The 22,287-nt window shown below is 41.2% G+C and overlaps 1 protein-coding gene across 10 annotated transcripts in view; it reads left to right on the top strand.

The window, feature by feature from the left end:
* Nucleotides 1-22,287, top strand: part of DLGAP1 (DLG associated protein 1) — a 567,869-nt gene that overhangs the window by 258,069 nt on the left and 287,513 nt on the right. For 5 of the 10 annotated variants that reach the window (XM_036905862.2, XM_057504061.1, XM_036905864.2 and 2 more), the window contains one exon: nucleotides 5,066-6,094. In XM_036905862.2, the coding sequence (XP_036761757.2) occupies nucleotides 5,138-6,094 (957 nt within the window). In that variant the 5' untranslated portion in view covers nucleotides 5,066-5,137. Of the gene's footprint in view, nucleotides 1-5,065; nucleotides 6,095-10,836; nucleotides 10,986-22,287 lie in introns of those variants that run through there. The other 5 variants (XM_036905869.2, XM_057504066.1, XM_057504063.1 and 2 more) reach the window with 3 other exon arrangements.

The following is a 22,287-nucleotide window of genomic DNA, read 5'->3' on the forward strand; positions in this document are numbered from 1 at the left end:
TCTAAAAAAAGTGCTATGTATGTTTAGATGGGGTGGAAATACCATGTGTGAGCAAGACAGTCTGAAATGGGAGGCACTGCCCCTGCCAGCCAGCACATTCTCACCATCACTGGGGTCTCCTTCCTCCCCTCCAATCTCTCATGAGCTGCCCAAGCAAGAAATAATTGCTGCTTTTAGATCTTCTCGCCTCTTCCCACCTCCCAATCTAGTCTCTAACTACAGCCAGAGAAATCTTTAGTACAAATGTATGGCCATGACACTCATGGAGCACCAGCATCTGCCAATCAAGCCCTGTGTGCTAGGTTAGCTTACAAAAGCTCGTCAGGATTTGGCCCTGACTACCCATCTCACTCAGGAATAGGTTCAGATGCACATGTCAGAAAACAAATAATAGGGTGCAAAGGTAAAGGTCTATTTCATCCCAATAAACAAGAAGCAGAGGTAGGTGTCCTGGGCTGAAAGGACAGGCACTCCACTGTGACCAACTCTTTTATCTTGTGCTGCTCCCGTCCTCCAACTGTGACTTCCACCTCATGGTACAAGATGACTGCTCTGCCAGTCCTCAGTTCTGCTTTCCAGCCTGTGAAGAGGTAAAGAAGGGTATGCCCTTCACTGTAGAGGCATATTCCAGAAGTTGCACATGCCATATCCAGTTATGTTCCATTAGCAGATTAGTCTCCTGTGCACTGTCAGGGAGCCTGGGGAGCATGGTCGTTATTCTGGGACTACTTTACACTTGTCAGTAAAGGAATCCTTTCTTTCTCTTCAGTTGAACTATAACCTGGTGTGGGCAGGTCACATGGCGGGAAGCCAAAAATGCCACTTGACCCTGAAAAGATTCATGAAGATGTCTTCTTCCCATTGTCACCCCAAACGAGAACACAGTGCTCCCTATTCCCCAAGGCAGGGTCCCAGTGTTGTTCTTTCTAAGGCAAGTCACGATTGCCGGGCTGCCAGTCCTCCTCAAGTGAGAGAGTGGGGTCGCTTCACTTAGCTCTTCTCCCTGCACATGAAGAGAACTCAAGAACAGCAGCTTTAAAAAAAAAGAAAAAGGCAGGCACAGAACCAAAATGAAATAAGGACTTGCCTGCTTTGCAAGATGATTTTCCCCTTGTCAGCGCCTGTTAATACATGGTTGGTTGTTTTTACCTCAGGTCTAAGAAATTACCTACTTTGAGAATTTCCTTTAGTGTGCCAGAGCATTCTTGCTTTGAACATCATCTGTACCGCAGTGCCTCTGCTCAGGTGCAGGGACTCTGCAAACCTCACACTCAGAGCTTATCTAATGGTAGCCAAGACAGTCAACAACTTTTCTAAGCCAAAAATGAGGGCATATGGTCAGATGGAAAAACCGGACTTAGGAGAACAAGAAAACACCATTTTGAAGTCATAGTGAACCAGAAACACTGTGGAATGATCCCTGTAGTCATAGAAACCCCTCTGAGGGCAGGTCAAGGCCCACTGCCCCTGCCCCTGCTCGAAGATGAAGGCATGGAGGTGATTTCCCTTTGTATTTTCAAAATCTTTTATGGCCACTTAAAATCTAATTCAGGGGCTAGCAGCTTCTTTTCCCAATAATTCGGAGGATTACAAGAATTGCTGTTTATCATTTTTCATGACTAGGTCACGTCTCTCTGAGCACAAAATAAGCCTTTGGCCATGAGGATTTGCTGTATGCATACAGTTGTCTGCAGCAGCAAACGCCGGGCCCTGCACATAAGGGTGCTCGGTTAATTCTGCCCAGGGATGCTGCAGGTCACTCCACAGGCTGAAGCAAGTGATATCCACAGATGCTGCTTGTAAGTGATGTCCATGGATGCCACTTGAAGTCACTGCATATGTAGCTTTATTTTATAATCACAAATTGATCTAGTTTCCATTAAAAAGGCCAAGAGAGTAAAAAACAGTGTAACATTTTCTATAGAAAAATATGGAAGATATTTTTTCTCTGTTTATACTGGGCAAGGTATTAAGTTTTTATTTGGCCTTTATCAAAAAGATAGATTGAGCATTTAGAAATGTTTATAATTATTGATTGTCATTTTTTCATGGCCTTATTTGCCCATATCATAGAATAAATTGATCATGATCTCAATATCCTTTTATGAATATTCAGTAAAGAAGGAGGAGCATTAACTTACTTATCCTTGATGCAGTGTATTGCCCTCTAAGAAAAAATAAGTGCTCGTCCCTATGCTGAAAATGGCCCACTTAAGTTTTAGTAAGAATCATACTATGTATGTTTAATTTACAAAAATTCTCATCAGTTATATCATGTAGCCAATTTGTCTCTAATGGCTTTAAAAAAGTCTCTTCCTTTGCTATGCTTGTCCTCAGGTAACATCATCTTCCATGAGATGTTGTTCATACATTAAAGAGAACTAATTATTAAATAATGATTCAAATAATCTTACACATTTTGGAGAAAATAAATATAATTCATGTTCTAAACTCTTGCCAGTTTCATATTCTATTTAGCAGAAAATATCTACTCAAGACCCAGCTGCTCATTATTATTTTATATATTGAGATTCTATTACATGTAATCATAAGACTTTTTATGTGGCTGTAGTCCTACTGGGTTGTTATTTTTGTTTCTTATTTTTAAGTCCATATTTAAAAGGCAAAAACATCTTCAATAGGACCTGTTTTGTATAGAGAGATACCCCCATGCAGTGAATTTTTCCATCTAAATTAGTTGGTGCCTCAGTTTTGCTAAAGACATGTATTTAACCCTCTTAAATCCCTCCTTGACACAGCTGATACTTAGGATCATCACTTTATGCAAAGCAGTCCCAAGGTATTTTAAGCAAAAATCTTCTTTTTCATTAGTTTGTCTTCAGTGGTCAAGTTCTGATACAGAGGTATCCTGAGTCCGGCTTTCCTTTTTGTGTCTTCAGGTGTCAGTTTCTTTCCTTCAGACAGGTTGTCCTGTGACTAGGCATCCTACAGAAATGCCAGGAAAACTCCTCGACTTTAACTTCAAGGCAGGTAGAGCTTCCAGAGGTGGGATGTCCTTTGGTGAGTTGTGGAGAGCCAGAAGGCAAAAGCTAACAGTGGCTGAAGGAGCATTCATCTGCCTGCCTCCTGCTTCCCGCACTCCAAAAACTAAAAAGCACTCTAAAAACTGCTGATTTCTGAAATGCCCTCAAGATGGTCCCTTCCTTGACCCTCGCCCTTCCTTTGTTACACAGCCATCTTTCCACTGGTTATATGTAACTTGATCACTGTATGGACCATTTTGGGAAATATTCCACTGATGCATTCATTCATTGAATACATATTTTACTGAGTTCTCACCATCAGCCAAGCACTTTGCCGGGCACTGGATGGATAAAACATAGTCTCTACCCTCAAGGAGCTCATAATTTAGTAGACTAACTAATTTCAAAAGAGAAATTCAAAAGAGCTAATTCTCTCAGCAAGGGAGACTAGGTGATTCAAACTTCCCGTCAGTTTTCCTGAGCCATTAATCCAGAAACTGAGAGACTAGGAAGAAGAAAGGAGTTTCCTAAGGCATGGAAAGAGATTTTCAGTGTTGTCAGGAGCTGCCACGCACAGCACGTCCCAAGGAATAGACAAGACCTGACCTCTCAAAACTGTGCATTTTTCTTCATGTTTTATTTTGTTCTTTTTAAATTAAACCATATATCTCTCTCTCCTCTCTCTCTCTCTCTCTCTCCTCTCTCTCTCTCTCTCTCTCTCTCTCTCTCTCTCTCTCTCTATATATATATATATATATATATATATATATATATATATATATATATATATAAAATGACATTTGTGATATTTTGGAAAGTCACATTGGCTTTTCAGAACAACTCTTATTACAACAATTTCTGTGTTATAGGAAGCTTTAAAAAAAATCAGGATGTCAGTAGGAACTCAGTCAGCCACTAAAGAACCCACTTACTAGAGTCAAAAGAAAATAACCCTCCCAGTGGAACAGCAGCCTCTAAAGCATAGAGAAGCCTGTGCTCAGAGTGAACTGAGTCCCTGCAGGTAGATCTGTAGGACTCACTTCTCTCCAAGGCAGAGCTGACCCTTAGGTCCAGGCCTTTCATGTCCTCGGAAATGTTTTAAGGCCTTTCCTTTGGCCATCTTGCCATTTGTGAATGTTTACTATAAACCTTAAAGCCAGGAAGACAAGATGCCATGATATTCAAATGAGCCAATTCAAGATAATTTGTCCTCCAACCACTCTGTTGACAGGAAGCTCTTGACCCTCTGACAATAGAAATATGGGGGCAGATATTTTCTACAGCTCTGTTTATTTGTCCCCATTACTTTTTTCAGCTCTAATCACCACGGAAGGATTGTTTGTGTGCTGTGATTTTTACCATAGAATTCTAACAGGAAAGCATGTGACAGAAGATAGAAAGATATATCCTCAGTTTTAATGTGCCAATAATCTCTTTTATGTATTGTTTTCTACTCACATTGATTTTATTTACATTTATGGAGTGCTTACTATGTGTTTACCTGGGCAGCCTGGTGCTAGGTGGGATGCAAAGGTGACTAAGAGGTAAGCTGGTCTGCAGAGTTTAAGCTAGCGGAGGAAGGCCTGAAACAATTCCACAGGAGCTGAGAGAGGGTGCAGTAGGTGCCATGGAAACACAGAGGGGAACTAATTCTCTCTGCAAGGGGGATCAGCAAAGTCTTTCCAGAGAAACTGAGCCCTTCAGGTGTGCTAGCTTTACAATTAACATACAGTTAAGAATAAAACCAGAGAAGCAAAAGAAGAATATATCCAGTTCCTGAAATTCTGGAGGGCAGGCAAGTTTTTCTTTGGAATAATTTTAAACAATTTAGCATTTTTATTGTTTCCTTTTCCAGGTTTACTAGCTCTCATCCCTACGATCTCTCCAAATCTGGAGTGAGTTTTCCCATCCTATAGAGATGGTAGAGCTTTCCCAAAAATGCATTAAAGCTGCTTTTAGGGGCAGTGATGACTTCTGCCAGAAAATAAATGCACAAGACAGCATACACAAAAGAGAGCAGTACCTACATACCAAGGGAAGTGTTAACCGTTTTCCTTCTCTTGTTCTTCATTGCACCCCAGGTCTTGGTGGGAGACGGGTCTGGAGCCTAACTACAGGGTGTCCATGACCCTTGCGGTTGCACCCCATCCGCAATGAAAGGGTTATCAGGCAGCCGCAGCCATCACCACGGAGTTACCTGTGATTCTGCCTGTGACTCACTGTCGCACCACTCAGACCGCAAGCCATACCTGCTGAGCCCGGTGGAGCACCACCCCGCGGACCATCCTTACTACACTCAGCGGAACTCCTTCCAGGCCGAGTGCGTGGGCCCCTTCAGCGACCCGCTGGCCAGCAGCACCTTCCCACGCAGGCACTACAACTCACAGCAAGAACTAAAGGACGAGTGTTCCGTAGTGCCCCGCAACCTGGCCACCAAGGCCAATCGCATTCCCGCCAACCTGCTGGACCAGTTTGAGAGGCAGCTGCCACTCAACCGAGATGGCTACCACACGCTGCAGTACAAGCGCACGGCCCTGGAGCACCGCAGCGACAGCCCTGGCCGCATCCGCCATCTGGTCCACTCAGTTCAGAAGCTCTTCACCAAGTCACACTCCTTGGAAGGGCCATCAAAGGGCAGTGTCAATGGGGGCAAAGCCAGCCCTGACGAAACACAGACAGTGAGGTATGGCAAGCGAAGCAAGAGCAAGGAGCGGCGGGCTGAGCCCAAGCCACGCCCCAACACCTCCCCAGGCTGGTGGAGCTCAGATGACAACCTTGACGGCGACATGTGCATCTACCATGCCCCCTCTGGTGTGATGACCATGGGCAGGTGCCCTGACCGCTCGGCCTCACAATACTTCATGGAGGCCTACAACACCATTAGCGAACAGGCGGTCAAGGCCTCCCGGAGTAACAACGATGTCAAGTGCTCCACCTGTGCCAACCTGCCAGTCAACCTGGACGCACCACTCCTGAAGAAGAGCGCCTGGTCCTCCACCCTGACAGTGAGCCGAGCCCGGGAGGTTTACCAGAAAGCCTCAGTTAACATGGACCAGGCCATGGTGAAGTCGGAGTCATGTCAACAGGAACGTTCCTGCCAGTACCTTCAGGTACCATTTATGTCCAGTGGTGGATGCTTGGAGATTTTACCTGCTAATTGTGTGGTGTTTTCTCATGGGTCCTGGTCTTGGTTCTACTATAAATTGTCTGCATGACTTTGAGCAAATTAATATTTAGCATTTCTGTGGTTTAGTGCTATTAGGAAACAAACTGGTACCAACTTCATCCAGTTATCTTGAGTTACTAGATATAAAAGTGCCTTGAAAAGCACGCCTACATAAAGGCAAGGAGTTATTAATGTTTTGTCCTCTTTTGTTTGAGGGATCATGGGCTAAGAAAGAGAGGAAAGGGGAGTTTACACAAAATTTTAATATACATCCACCTTTTTATAAAATGATCTTTCGAATTTTGTCAAGTTTAACTAAATCTGTCCAGAGCTGCTGCTGTTGTTAATGTAGAATTCTTCCTCAAGCTATTAGTTTAGGAAAATTGATCTATGTCTTCCCCATCACAATTGTCATCACCATCTCCAACACCAACCACACTCCCACCCGAGCCCCCATCCCCCAGAGCACAGGGAATGGGCCCTGAGGAGGCGGAGATCAAACCAGTTTGGGGCCCTGACAAGCACAGCTGCAGAGACCTGGGACAACAGAAAAGGGGAGGAAAGGAAGGGGGAAGCATCTGCACAGTGAAATACAATTAGTGTCAGCATGTAGATCCCACACACGTACAGACCCAAAGTAAGCCTCTCCTCCCCTTCCACAGTCTGCTCATGTCTTTCCCTACTGCCCTCCAACTCACTTAAACTAAATTCACCTGGGTAAAAATACCAGGGAAAAAGTCTTTTTCTTGCCTACTTCCTCCCTCTAGGGCCATTTTCTCCTTAAAAAGGACCCTCATATTTTTCCTTTTCACAATGTCTTTTTTCTCTGTTGTCTCCTGCTATCCCCGTTTCCTTAAAAGCTTTTATTACTGGGCTATAAAAGCATGACATTGTCATTTTCCATTCTCAAGAAGAAATGCAAAAAAATAGTCTTCCACTGAGAAGTTCATCTTTTTGCTCTCCTTGAATTCCATCTGATAAACCTGGCTCCCTTGAGAATGTGTCCACCCAGCCCTGAGAATATGCCAGGCTGGCAGGGCCAGAGCCCATCCCCAGAGTTCAGGAGAAGCCAACAACAGTTTTCACATACAACACACAGTTACGTGGTCAGTATATCCCACTGGAAGTAGTATTGCCTCATTTACTGTAAGGTTGCTACATGCCTTAAGGCATCAAGAACTATTTACAGAACTTTAGAGCTAAAGAGATCATCTAATACAACCCCCTCATTAAACATACAAAAAACTAGACTCAAAGAAATATAGAGGATTAGTGGGTTATATTGTTAGTGTTTGACAGAGGTGGGAATCTAGATCTCTTAATTTATAAAAATGACCATTACAAGGGTTCCGACTGAAAGCTTTAGAGATTCTTTAAGCCCATAAACATAATCTACTACTGAAGGTGAATTTTGGTTAGATTATCTGTCTTGAAGAAGGGGTGGGTAATGAAATAGAAGTCCTAGAGTAGGATATTTTGTCTCTGAACGTTCTGTGACTAGTGGCGAAAACAGAAAACAAAAACCTTGGGCTTTAATTGCTGGTGAGATTATGTGAGAAATATTAGAATAAGGAATACTCTAGAAAAGAATCTATGACCAGCCTTTCTTAGTTATGAAATGCTGTCATTATGCTTACACAATTGCCTATGTCCTCTGTACCTTAATCTTTCCTCCTTTTTATACTTTTTTGAAGTAAAAAGCTCAAGTAGTGGTGAAAGTAGAAGGATAAGGAAAGAAAGAAAGTGAAATTCCATTGATGAACCTGGCTCCCTTGGGAACGTCTCCACCCAGCCCTGATTGAAAATTGACTATGTGCCAGATGCTGTAGCAAACATTTTCACTTGCTATTTCATTTAATCCTCATACTAATCTTGAGAGCTGTTAGATATAATAATATGCTGTTTTTACAAGAAAGAAAACTGGGGCTTAGGAAGTTATTTAAAGCTGCATGGTCAGTAAATTAAAGAACTGAGAATTAGATCTATTTGATGCAGAATAGCTCTTCCCAGTACACCCCAGCACAACACTGGAATCAATGGCATGGAAATGGTGAGCAAGGAAAAAATATATCCTTAGGAAGCAAATAATTATTAAAGTTCCTCAGTAACTGGAAAATAAAAGCTTTAAGATTTAAGTACAAGATTTAGTATAGTAACATTATTGGATCTCATATTATAAATATTTGGAAATTCTATTTTGAAATTATTTACCTTGTTTTAAGCCAGTTTTCTTAAATGAAATACATGAGGCTTACATAAAAGCACAAAGAAAAAATAAATAGAACAAACACCCAGTTATATATCACCCAACTAGAGAAATAAAGCATTAATTACAGTGGGTCACCATTTACTTTCCTCAATCCCATTTCCTTCCCTTCCTCCCCAAAGTAAATAGTTAACCTCACATCCAATGCTCCTTTGCTTTTAAATTTTGAAATTATTGAAATACTGAAATAAATAGTATTTCCTACCCTATGTTGAGCAATAATTAATCCTGAACCAAACTAGTTCAACTGCTTAAATATAAACCTAGCTCAAAGTCTCAAATTCCTTAACCAATATTGACAGTTATTGGGCTCCAATTCTGTGTGAGGCTTTCAAACTGAAAAAATAAAATTCTGTATTTCAAGTGGGAAGGTGGTATGTTTAGCAAATAAACTACATGCAGCACAGTGTGGTCTCCCAAACCAGTGTGCCGAGGTTGAGGAGCTCCTCCGAGGAGAGAGAAGAAGGAGCTGGACATTCACAAGGGGCAGGAGGAGAAGGGATCTCCCGAGAACTGAACGTCCTTTCCAGCTCTTTATGCTTCATAGGAAAGGGAAACTCCATCATCCTGTGAAAGCTTCTCTCAGGAAGAATGGTGCCACCAGTCCTGGCCAGCCCCCATGTAATAATTTCTTTTACAAGCTCATTCTTAGAAGCAAATTTGGGGGAATAAAGTTTTTTTATCCAGTTGTATTCTCTTAATTACCAACTAATACTGAAACTGGATTTACAAGTGCGTTTGACTTCATCATTACAAGGTTTTGTGGACAGAGCACTGAACTTTGAATAAGAAGGTCTGCGTTCTCCCTATTTGCCGCTAACTAGTGACCACTCGCTAGGTAGTGATGTGGCTTGGAGCCACCATTGCAGCTCTCTGGGTCTTCTTCTGTTGCTATAAATGAAGCACTTGTTCTAAAGGCCTGTGATCTCAGTCTGCCTTTAAACTCCTCAGTTATGTCTGAAGAGTACTCATTAGAGAAATTTGAGGGAGTTGCAAGGCCTGGAGCTGTCATTTAATAAGTGCCTACCTAAGTAGATTTTTTTTCCCCAATGTTATCTAATTTGCTCTTTAACACCCAATAAGTTATTTTACAGTTGAAGAAACAGAGACTTTGTTAATTAGGTTAAGTAACTTGCCCAAGGACACACAGCTCTACATGGCAACATGGAGGGTCAAAACTGGTTCGTCTGTCTGCAAAGCCAGAATTTTCTACCATGCCCAATCCCTACCCTTTCCAAATAACTACAAAACAGAAGTCAGCATCAGCATATATCAGACAGATATCACATGCCAGAAACCATACAGTATCTCATTTAGTACCCGAAACAACTTTGTAAAGTAAGTACTACTATGCACTCCAGTTTTTACAGACCACAAAACTGAGGTAGAAAAGATTAAACCATTTGCCAAGGAATGCATAGATAAGTGGAAGAGCATCAGAAGTAGAAATAAATGCATTTTCATTTTAGTACTGGTTTCATTCTGCAGCAAATCCATGTGTTCATTTGACCTCACACATGTGCGTGCAGTCAAGAATGCATGTCCTGAAATGTGGCCCATATTACATGAGCAATGGAATAACTGATAGGCCCCTAATTTGATTCAAGACTGAACACAGGTTAAATTAATATTCACAATAATGGAATCTAAATACTAGCGAAGTTCTGATTGTCTCTTTGTAGGATTATCACTTAGAATTAATTTAACTTGGGCTGTTGCTGCAGTAAGATAGAAGATGACAGTTCTCTAGCTATTTGGTCTCTGCCTGACATTGATTTGGAAATAAAATGCTGTAGCTTGAAATTGTTCCAAGTTCCAGTTAATACACTCAATTGGTGATATGTGCTCCCTCACAAGCTGTTTGTAGTCAATTAAAAAAAGACTCTCTTTTTTTTTCCAATATTGTTATTTTTAAATGTCAAGAATCAGATGTCTGCTGTTTAGAACTATTGTACTGCTGCCAGTGACTGTCTGTATCAGGGTTTAGAGCAGGGACATGGATTTGAAGACATTAAAACTGTCTAATGCTCAGTTGAGATGTGGTTGGCTTTTATACATTTGGAATAGAGCATTTATGGCACATCTCAGGGTAAGTGTTAATAATTAGTAAATAAAATAGGAATGGGTTCAAAGGAGTAAAATGAGTTTTTGTTAGTTTGTTTTTACTTTAAACAAGCAGGATTCTTGTTTCTATATATGCTTCTTTATGTAAATGTTATGTGCTGAGTGACTGGCATATAAAGCCATTCAGAAGAACAAGATTTTAGATTTCCAACTGTTCACTTAAAAAAAAAATCCCTTTGAATCATGTATTCTGCATTCATCCAGCAACAGAAATGGGAAAAGGGAAACAAAACGCTCTCCGGTAGAAGTAGACACACACACACACACACACACACACACACACACACACACACACTCACACTGAGGGAGAGAGAGAGAGCAAGACAGGACTGAGAAAGCACTCTCAGAGATGAAATTTTAGGAGAGCAAAATGATCGACCTTTTTAAGGCTGAGTGGGTTTCTTCGGTTTGCGTGCAAGTTTCAAGAAATGAAAGAACTGACCAGGTTTGGGTATAACTCTTTTATTACTTTGTGTTTGGTGATAGTATGTCGCTGCTTTGGGTGGTTTTTTGGGGAGGTGGAGTGGGGGGAGGATAGTTTTTGTAATTTTATTTCTTCTCTAAATAATGGTAATAAGATGGAAAGAGCTAACACACTAACGTGTGTACAGATGCTAAAAAAACAGGTTGAGACATCGGATACCTACAAATCTGTATCTCCAAGGGGCTTCATAAAATCTTTAACTAAAAGATGATCGAAAGCGCTAGGTACTATTAGAGGACATTATGTGGTTAGTGATTGAAATGTGATTAGAGGTTTTCCATGACAAGAATCCTGAACACTTAGTGTTCCTTTGCAAAATTAACATTTCTGAATGGTTGAGGTTTATTTTGTCTGTTGGTTAAATATAAAAATCACTGAAGAATCATTTGTAGCAAGCAGGAACCCAGGATGTTTTTTTCAAAGCAGGTACAACTATTTTTCAAAATTTTGTGCAAGCTTATTTCAGTCTTTGCCCAGTGAAGATTTTCTTTTGCTGGCTGAGGTTTTCATTCCTCTTATTTTAGAACAACTTAAATTATATTAAATCAGTTAAAACTACTTCGTGTGAAATGTGTGACAGTGCTAAGCAAGTCTGCTAGAGACTTTGGTGCCTGCGACGTTTCCTTGCTGCCTTTTTCTAAAACCCCCATCAACTACATTAATTGATTAATTTATTTATTTTTTATTTAAATTGCCTTAATAATTCAGCAAGAATGGTCAAGATCCTTGAATGTATTTCGTATTTGGCATACACAATCTTCTCCCTCTTGTTCACTCACCTTAGCAGAGAGGTCCCTCTCCTTTGATAAAAAAAATGACCTCCTGCCTTGTCCTAACTTTGAATGTAGATTGGTGAAGAGCAGCAGAATCCTGGAAATCCCTTTTCTGATTCTCCATAATTCTCACTATTTCTCCTATCCAAACAATGCAGGGGGGTGGGGAGGGACACTTAGCAAAACACGGTGAGAAAGCAGGGGTCCAGTCAGAGTCAGTTGTAGTAAAAGGAAGATCAAAAAGAAATAGAAAATCCTTCTTGAAAGTTGTTAAGGAAACTTTATTATTCTTGGTCTGCAATTTCATTATTCTAAAGACATTTTCAGCAACACCAAAGGTGCCATCAATCAAAGGTTTCATAACACATGATTTCTCATCCCACAGAATCCAATCTACAATCAGAAGGTATAGTGTTGATTCACACAGCACAAAGGAGAAAAACTAGCCTTGACGTCTTAGTGGCCAGTGGATTTTATGTCTTTTTCTCCACTCTCCTTAGAGGATAGTTTTGCTTAGTTGCAAATTAAAGACAGGAACTCAAGATAATCATTTACTACTCTGTAGAGAAAGAGTCATCCATAATCTCTGGTCCATTTGAGATCATGGCTTTACATGACTGTAAACAAACAGTGATTTGTAAATGGTAGAACTTCGGTTTTTTCGTTTGAGGTTTTATAGGGGCCATTCAAAATATATGTGCAATACTGCCAAGTTGGCTCTGATGTGGTGATTAGATGAGGTTTTTTTTTTCACCATTTTGATTTTAGGTTCAAAGATAACAACCTCTCTTAGTAGGTTATTGTGCTCATTGATAAGAATCATTGGGAAATTCCATCTTTATAGGTTTAAATAGTTGAAGTAAGAAACCATACAGTTCAAACTATAGTACCTCTTAACAGTCAGATTTTTCCCATCATTTGCCAAGGTAGCTTGGTTGAGAAAATATAGAAATTGGCCTTTTTAGGTGAAACCAGATTACTCTTAATGAGATTCATGAAGAATTATATGACCTAAATATGATTTGTATTATTTACTTGAAATTTTGAACCTATAACTTCTCCCATTGGGTAAAAATAGCATGTGTGTGTAAATTCTCATCCAGGGCTCGTCTATCTGCTTCTGCAGACCATCTTGTCTCATCTCTTATCAGCAGGCTCCATCCTGGGTAAATGCCGTTTGGAACACATTATGGCACAGGAATTTTTTTTTACTTTATTTTTGTAAATGCTTATTTAAGAGTTTTTTAATAAATTCTTTGACTGAAACCATACTGGTTGAATTTTTTTCAGTGAATGGTGATTCTCCTTCAATCCAATCCTCTCTGTTTGTAAAGAATGAGCTAAATACTGTTATACAACTAATAGAAAAGGGAATGTAGAATAAGGAGAGGCCTATTATCTCACTCCTTCTTTTACTTTTGACTGTTTCTTATTTCTACTATTTTTTAACTCTTTCATTTCTTAGAAAACACTTGCATGACCAAGGAAAGACCTCTTCTGATTCTCTGGTCTTTTACAAATAGATAGCACTATCTTTAAAAACTGGACTTCTTTTTCATTTGCTGAAGTTTAACATATGCCCCACCTTGCTTCCATTTCTAAGATAAAGAGACTTCTAATTATAATTGCAAATGGAGTTTTCTAGATAGGCAAATCTTTATTTTCGTATACATTAAGTCACTATTCTCTATCAACTGGAGTTTATACTCACTGTTCTCACAGAATTTGGAAACTTCCTACAATATTCAGACTTGTGATATCACAAATCTATGGAGCAGAATCATGTGGAGTCTAGGGTGATGTATGTTGGATTCATGTGTGTGGGTCTAAATATACATGTTACACCTGTACAGGCATTCCTGCACCCATACTGCTAAGATATACGTTTACACATATACTTTCTTTGTCCTGTGATTCATGACAAAAGATCCATTTTAAATATACCATTTCATTAAGCCCATGTAAGAAGAATAACTGTAAAATGGGGAGACAGATTTTTCATAGATCCCACCAGAAAAGTCATTACCTTGCTTTTGCAATGATTATATTGAACTTCATTTATCTCAGACCATTGGTATAAATAAGTTAGCGGTGCCCTGCTTCCCTGGTGTGAGGATAAACCCCTTTGTTCAGAGAGACACCCAACACCAATGAAAGGAAATGATTTCTGCTCCCCTTATTTTTTAAGCCAGTATTTATATGTATACATACAGGATTGTCTAACTGCCCAGGTCCCTAAAACCTTCAGGCATATAACTAAAAAACTAGGCAGGTTTTGTTTGGTGTGGTTTGTTTGTTGTTTTGTTTTGTTGCAGAAAAATGACAGTTTCAGCATTCTAGAACCTCAATGGAGGGCCATGTTGTATGCCTTCTCATTCACAGACTTCTCCCTGCAAAGTGGACATAGCATCTTCTTATCTATTTCTCATCTGAAAATCACTTTATGGGAGAATTCATTGAGATCCCTCAGTCCAACCCACTCTTTCTAACAATGAGAAAAATAAGTTCTAAGGAGATGCCTTGACTGGTACAAGGTGAGTCATCTCAGCAGCAGCAAGCTGAGACTAACATGTTCGCTGCCCTGTTCTTCCCTCTGCCCCTTGCACATGGTGAAAACCTTTAGGGTTCTTTTCAAAGCCTAGCTTAGTACATCCTTTTAAGGCTGTGGGGTCAAGGCACAAGGAGGCAAAGGGAGAAAAAAACTGATCTGAAGGTTAGATTTGAAGCATGTTTGTGGCCTAAAAGGTTCACAAGAGATGAAGACATTTGTTATCTAAATAATTTCCTCCTATTTGTAATTCAGTGGCTACAAATGGCAGGGTAGTATTTTTAACCTCTAAAAAAAAAGGTGGGGGACTATGTTTGTCCTGTCATTCCTGTCAGTCCCCTCTGCATCCCAGTGTTTTCCTTATAAGCATTATAAGTAAACCATGTCCGAAAGGAGGAAAAAAGGAGCAGAAGTGCTCTGAGTTTGCACAGGTAACCTTTAGACACGACACTCTGCCCTGGGGCTGGACTGTGAAGGCAACACGCATCTCTCTGGCACCTTCACTGTGTTGGCAGCCAGCTTCCCTCACCTCTCCACTCACTTTCCTAGGATAAAAAGTGTTAATGTAGCTGTAAACATATTTTCCAAGATAATACATGGGAGAATATATTGGGACAAATGCAGCCAAATCCATATTAAGTCAGGGCAACTCTAGACAATGGAAAGGGATAGTACATGGGAGACATCAGGGAGCGAGGCTGATTCCTTGGTCATTGTTTTTGAAATTAAAAAGCAAGTAAGAGGAAAGAAGATCTAGGTCTAAAGTTGAAAATGCAATATGAAACATATAGTGCCATCCATTTGAGTCAAAATTAGCATATTCATACCACATTCATGTGCATGTGTAGAATCAAATGTGTATGTGACCACTTGCACTATCACTGAATACTTAATGGTTCCTTAACTCTGTGAAAGTCTCACCTTGAGAGTGTCTATAAAAGGAGGATTTCTGGCATCAGCACAACAGATTCTAACTCTGTACATCTGGGATGATTGTGATATCAGATCAATCTAAGAACCATACTTTAACCCAATTCTAGGGAACTATCAGTCTAAATGTATCATTTTACTCACTGAAGGGGGCAGTAGAGTCTAACAGATGAAAACAGGGCGACAAGCATTCCATTAGCTTTGGTGCTGCTGCTGACCTCCGTCTGACATAGCTTTGGGCTCCCGCTCTTCAGCCCCTCTGTTTCTAGATCTGTAAAGTGGGCATAGTGATATATGACTCGTGTTTGTTCAGGTCTTAGAAAAATAATAATTTAAAATTTTGGGAATAAATGAAAAATATAGTATGAAATGTTTTGAGTATTAAAATGCTCAGAGGCAAACATGCTTCACTGCTTCTTCATGTGTTTTGTGGACCACACTGCTTTTACTTTTATGCTTTGCTTGACCTGACTGTCATAAACCAGGGTTAGGATGAACATATCTGATTCCCTAGTAAAGGAAAGCCCTCCCTGTGCCAAGTAAACACATAAAGCTTTTGTCTGCAGATGAGAAAGTCTCAAAGCCTGCCATCTCTTAGTAGCTCAGTCTCAGTGGGTCAGGTTTTCCCATGGCATGGTATTTGCTGATGGAACACAGTCCTTCTGGCCTTCTCAAGCTTTAGTTTGTCCACACAAAACCTGCTTTCGTTTTCGTACCTTAAAACTGTCAAGACCCTGCTGCCAACAGGACAAATTTAATTAACAGCCACAGCCATGGGGCTTTCGACTAGAGACCCTACGCTCTCCTTTACCGGCTCATCCAGGTTCTCCAAGGAGTGTTTCCACCAGGGCAACTTTGAGAGGTGGGAGCCACCGTGGCGAACAGATGACCACAGGCCCTTATCACTCCTCTTTGCTCATGCCCAAAGTCCCTGACTGATCTCCATTTTCTAAAGTTGGCTACATCATAGGCTGCCTGCTAGCCCAAGCTGGGCTACAGGCAGCAGCCTGACTGGTGGCCCCTCCAGCAGTAAACAGATACAGAGAGAGATGCTCCTTTAAAGTACCTTAAAGGATCCCAACCACTTATCATCCTTGGAGAATTCATGTCTTTTTTTTCCTTCTTCTCTTATTAACTGATAGTTGAGCTGGCTCTTCACTAACTCAGGAGTGTCAGTGAAATTAACTGTCATTTGTTTGCAAATGAGACCTGAGCTTTCTGAAAATGATACCCATGTAACACTGTTCCCTCATCACACTTCTCCAGCCTGCTAGTTGATTTTAGATGGCTTCCTGTTCTCCCACCTCTTGGAAGTATTCCATGGCATGCTGAGCAGACACTTTTAGTCAAAAACGCCTATAAATAGCTGATTTTCCTGCTTGCTGCCTTCTCTCTAAGGCTTTCACAAAGGAGGTGAAACAAATCCTCCAGAAACAAGAGCTCTCTGTGATGGGTGTGTGGCGAGGCTTATGAAAAATCAGCTCCATAGGCTGGAAATTGTTGTGTAGGTTGCCTTGCCATATTTGACATATGCCATCACTGCCCAGAAAAAGAAACATTTATTTCATGCCAGATGATCTCATGAACTCAACAGTCAATCAAAAATGTCTCACACGAGCTTTTCTACTTCTTTAAAAATACATAGTTTGACTATCACACTGCTTTTTTTAAAAACAGAATATGTTCATCCTAATGCTGGTTTATGACAGTCAGGTCAAGCAAAATATAAAAGATTTTTTTTTAATTTTTTAAAAATAAATTAACAAAGCCAATTTCTATGTATTAGATTCCTTTGGTAAATCCAAACAACCAATTCCTGCAGCTATTCCATGATAGGAAATTGAGGCTGCTTCCTTGTTTGTCCTCCAAACTGTCCTTGCTTACAGAGAGCTTTTACTGTCTGGCCTGCCATCTCTTTGTCTCCTGTGTCCTACTCATCCTCAATACCACCCAATCTCCAGAGTGGAATTCCAGAAACCCAGAAAGACTGTATGCATGCTAGGCAAGCCATTGGAATCATCCTTCACTGACCTTACAGAAATAAAACTTAGAAGTCAGATATAAGAGGTTTGAAATACTCCCTCCTACCTCCCCATCCCTTGCACCCTACTGAGCAAAAGAGAACAGGGCTTAGCAGTACTTCCTTCCCCCTACTCCTTTCCTCCTCTAATCTCTTCTTGCCCTTACTTTTTAGGTTGCTAGATTATAGCTTAGAAAGGGAAGCTCTCCCAAAACCAGGTTTACAGATGAGGAAACTGAGGCCTACAGAGATTAACTGGCATCTGCATGGCCCCTCGGGGTGGGCATGGTGCAGAAGCAGGGGCAGGAGGCGGTTCCTCTTACCCCATGTCAATGCTCCTTAGTCACTCCAGCACAAGGCATCCATTTACCTTGGTGTTCTATAGTCTCTGGAAAGTCTGCTGCCCACCCCACCCCTTGCTTTCCCACTCGAGGCACTGGGGCTGATCTGGTTGTGGTCTAGTCTGTTGTTGAAGGTTCTAGAGCATGCATGTCATGATGCCTTTCTTCAGAAGTGCACACTAAGTGAACACACAAGCTCAGTATCAGCAGGCATCAGAAAGAACTTTAAAGGTCAGGTATCCCAGAGCTTTTTATACTTTCTAACCATGGAGTTCCTTGTTCATATAAAGCACAGTATACATGAAACAATTTAAAACAATGCTACTCATATTAAAGTAAGAAAAGGTGGATTCAAATCCAGATCCCTTCCCCCCCGCTTCCCCCACCTATCCCCTACCCACCCCTACACCCCCATCCACTGCCCTGCATCCAAGTTGGTGACCCAGAGCACAATTTGAAAATGGTTGCCCATTCCTTCCCCACTAAGCAGATCTAAGCCATCAAAGGAAGAGTTTAACAGTCGGGGGAGGAGAGTAGTCTCTACCCACTCCTAAGAAACCCACTCTTGATAAATCAGATAAACCAGAAAACTCTTACAATAAAAGTCCAAGACCTGTTAGACAGCTACCCAAGCTTGGTAGGTTTCATAGCAGCAACAGCTGTCCATGCTGCAGACCCACCCGGCGCCCTGTCCTTCAGGGGCACCAGGAGCTCTGGAGTGACTCACCCTGTAGGATCAGTTCTCAGTTTTGACAGACACATCCTCATGTCCCCTCCCTACCTTCCTCTTCAGCTGTGACCCAGCGCAGGAAATTGGCTTTTCTCAGGACGCACAGGCCCCTCATTCCCAGGCTCGTACTCTTTCCCTAGAACCACACTGGGAGTCTTGTCTCCCTCACAAGCTGGGGAACTTTCTTGTGGTTGTAACCGATGGCAAATAAGGAGAAGCAGGAGAAGAAAAGGGAGAAAAAGGACTTTTGAGAAAGCTTCTGTGGGCCTATGCCTGACATATATTGTCCTCATTTTTTAAAGTTACTGGGCTAACTAGAGCTTCATACCTTTATTTTATATTCAATGTGTGGGGGAGGAGGGTAATAATTTGCTGCAGATTACTCTTCTAACAAGTGTGAAATTTGAACTCTGATCTGACTCCAAAACCCGTTCACTTTCCACCACATCATGTTGCTTCTGCTTTGCAAATATTCTCTTTGATCTTTTCCTGAAGGACTGTTTCTTGAGGAGAATTTATTGCTAATAGCAATTCAAGAAATGATTATAGTTAAAAAAAAGATTCTACCTTTATGGTTAGGTATAAACCTAAGTCTTGTTTGGAAGGTGGCCATGTTAGAAAGCAAGTAACATATGAGATTCATTTACAAAGTCAGATGTAAAAAATATTAAGTTGTAGTAGAACAATACTATTTCATGTAACTAGAAAATTGTATCTCAACCTATGACAGAACCATTGCTCAAGGCTGCTTTTGTTTATTTGGTTGGTTGTTTCAATGAGAAATAATAGTATTGACCCCTTAGGACTGCCAACCTGACTGTAGGTAATAACACTGTAAGGTTTTATCCAAATAAACCCAATCTGCCCATTTAATATCCTTTGCTTGGGTTAATTTGGGGATGTTTGCTTCTCTAAGTAATTTCCTGAAAAGATGAGGAAGCAAACTAGGAATCTCCAAACTCAGTTCCTGTCTAAGTCAGTATAACTTTATATTTTATCCTTCTGGGAGACCAGGTAGTTTGTTCTCAGGCACACTGCAGGCCAGATTTCTGCTTGGTGCATGAGCTCCATGTATCCCAGATTATTAATGAAGTAGTGAAGAAGTTCACCAATTTTACTATTTGTTAAAATTCTACTCTAGGTCTGAAGGAAAACATATGTTTCCCTAAACGTCCACCTTTAGGATGCTTATTAATTACCCAAAAGATATAATTGGACTAAGTGAGTCATATACCATACAAGGCAGAGCACTGATATATGTCAGCTTAGAGGTGGCTGCACAGATCCAATAAATAGGGCTGGGAGGGAATGTTAGTAGAGTTTAAACTAAATTATTGTAATAGATAACAATACAGAATGGTCATACTTTTGAAATCCATCAAGGTAAAAGGTACCATACTCAGCTATGAACTTGGAAGTCAGTGTAGTCTTTAGTATCCTACTCCTCAGCTCATTTTGGATTTTTCTTATGTACATGTATGTCACTAAAGGTAATTCAGTGTTCTAGCAAGCCCTTATTTAATGTTTTCCCTTTTTTGTTTAAGTCCAGATGAAGTTAATTTGAAGTAATGGATACACTCTTAACATGTTCCACAGGCTCCTTTCTCTCAGTTCAATATTTTATAAAATTTCTCCATGCATTAGAATGAAATGTTAATTACTCACTTAACAGGGACTTGTAACTAAGAAATGAAAAAATTCCCTAAAATTAAACCATGCCAATTTAATCTCATTTAATTAGATCAATGGGTGAATAGAATGTAGCATTGTATTTCTTAGGTTTAACTAGCAATGCATCCCAACTATCAAAATACATTTTGTATTTTGACAAAATAGTAGTCCATTTGAATTATCTAGCTCACAGGTGTATAATGAGAAATGTTGTTAAGTGGTACATAGAACTGCCATTCTCAACAGGTCTTTCATTCAACCAAGATTTATTTGGCACCCGTTGGACTCAAACTGAACTCTGGGAGAAGTGACTAGATAAAAGGAGGAAAAGGAAAGATTGATTTGGGGAAAGAGATGGAACAGATGGGGAAGCTGGCCCCCAGCTGGTGAGAATCTGTAAACAGAGGACAGGATTTAGTCTCTAGTTGACAAGATGATATGGAATGGTTTTTTCTAAAATACTCATGTTTCTTAAAGATGAAGGATGTGGTCCATCCTGGCCAAACCCAAGTAATTTAACTCTCCAGGCAGCATTTCTCAGGACAAGCAATGAAGCAAGAATGAGAAAGAGCAGGGACAGGTTCCCCAGACTGTGGGAAGCATCAGATAATAGCTAGGCTGCTGGCCCCTGAGGCAGTGGGGCTGCCCAGGTGCTAGAGAAGAAATCTTGGAAAAGAGCAGAACGCTGCTGGTGAGGGACAGCATCCTCACATCACACAGCAGCGTGCACTCAGCTCAGTGGCAGGCCAGCAGGACGGGGGCATCTGGCCTGTGTGGGTGGCAGTGCAACATTGCACCAGAGAACTGAGCTGCAGCTGGGGCTGCCCTCAGAGACCTAGAAGTTCACAGGCATCAGAAAAGCAGAGAGCAAATCAGGAGATAACCCCAGGGAAAATGAGTGGGATTCTTATCCCAAAACCAAACTGTATCCCCAGATCACACACTGCAGGATTCAACTGTTAAATTAGGAAGATTTTTCCTAACAAAGGCATGGATCCCAAGTTAATGTGAAAAGCTTTTTCTTATTAAAAATGTGTAACAAGAGGCTGGATGAACATGTCAGGGATAGAGCAAAGGAAATTTCCGTATTTGATGAAATGAGGACAGATGGCCCCTGGGATCCTTTGAAATCAAATTGTCTACTTCTGTGCTGTCCAATATAGTAGCCACTAGCCACGTGCATGACTTAAATTTACATTAATAAATGTTTAAAATTCAGTTCCTCAGAGCAGATTTCTAGTGCTCAGTAGTCAGTGTGTGTTTATCATATTGGACATCACAAATATAAAACATGTTCATCACTGCAGAAAGTTCTATTGGACAACATTGTTCTAGTTGTTTTTGTCTATTTTCCTATATTGACTTGCTCCAGGCTTTGCCATGAGAAGATCACTTCCTGCTGTGTGTCCCTGCGCAGACAGGTGGCAGGACTGGCCACAGGCCCACATGGCTCAGGGGGGCACAGGGAGAGCCAGGTCGTTCCGGGTCAGCGTCTGCTCCTGCACTCACTCACCATGTGGCATTAACTAAACTGCTTCACTCATCTTCCAATTATCATTTGTGGAGTTATTTCAAGGGGTAAATTTTCTAAAGTACCTGGTTTTCAATCAGTATGACCACAAGGCCTAGAAACACAAGGCCAAGCCTGGGTTTTGCCCAGATTCTCACCCAGCAGTTATCATCCCCCGTGACGCAGGAGGGCGCTGTCCTGGGCCCATCTCGCCCACTGTTGCCCTTGCCCCTCCCGTCCGCCCTCCAGGAGGCCTTCTCTGCCCCTGCACTTTGTACCTGACTCGCCATTAGTCGCCCAGTTAGTACCTAGAACACTATTGCCATTCACACTTTTTGAGTGTTAGGCTGAAGCTCTCAGACAGTAGCCCTCATCTGTGACTCTCTTCATCACTGGTGAAAGATAGCTGCAAAACTTTTCTCCTCCTCACATTTATTTGTAAATTACAATGTTTGGGCACCTCTAGAAGCTGCATCTGGATGCCAATGGAGTCAGAAGTTGGCAGCGCATAGTACTGTCTGTCACAGCCAGTCACACAGCTCATACCAATCAGACAGGCTCCTCTGCCCCCACCAGGTAGGGGCTGCATGTGGCCTGAGGCACTCCTGCCGGCCTCACATCCTTCTGCTTTTGACCAAAGGGCTAGCACTTTCTAGCACGGCCCTTGGAGTATTCACTGTGGGTGATCAGGGCACTGTTTACTTGAACTATATTCTGTGAGATGAGTGAGTCTCACACTT

The sequence above is a fragment of the Manis pentadactyla genome, chromosome 6, assembly GCF_030020395.1.
Source record: "Manis pentadactyla isolate mManPen7 chromosome 6, mManPen7.hap1, whole genome shotgun sequence".
Classification (NCBI taxonomy): domain Eukaryota; kingdom Metazoa; phylum Chordata; class Mammalia; order Pholidota; family Manidae; genus Manis; species Manis pentadactyla.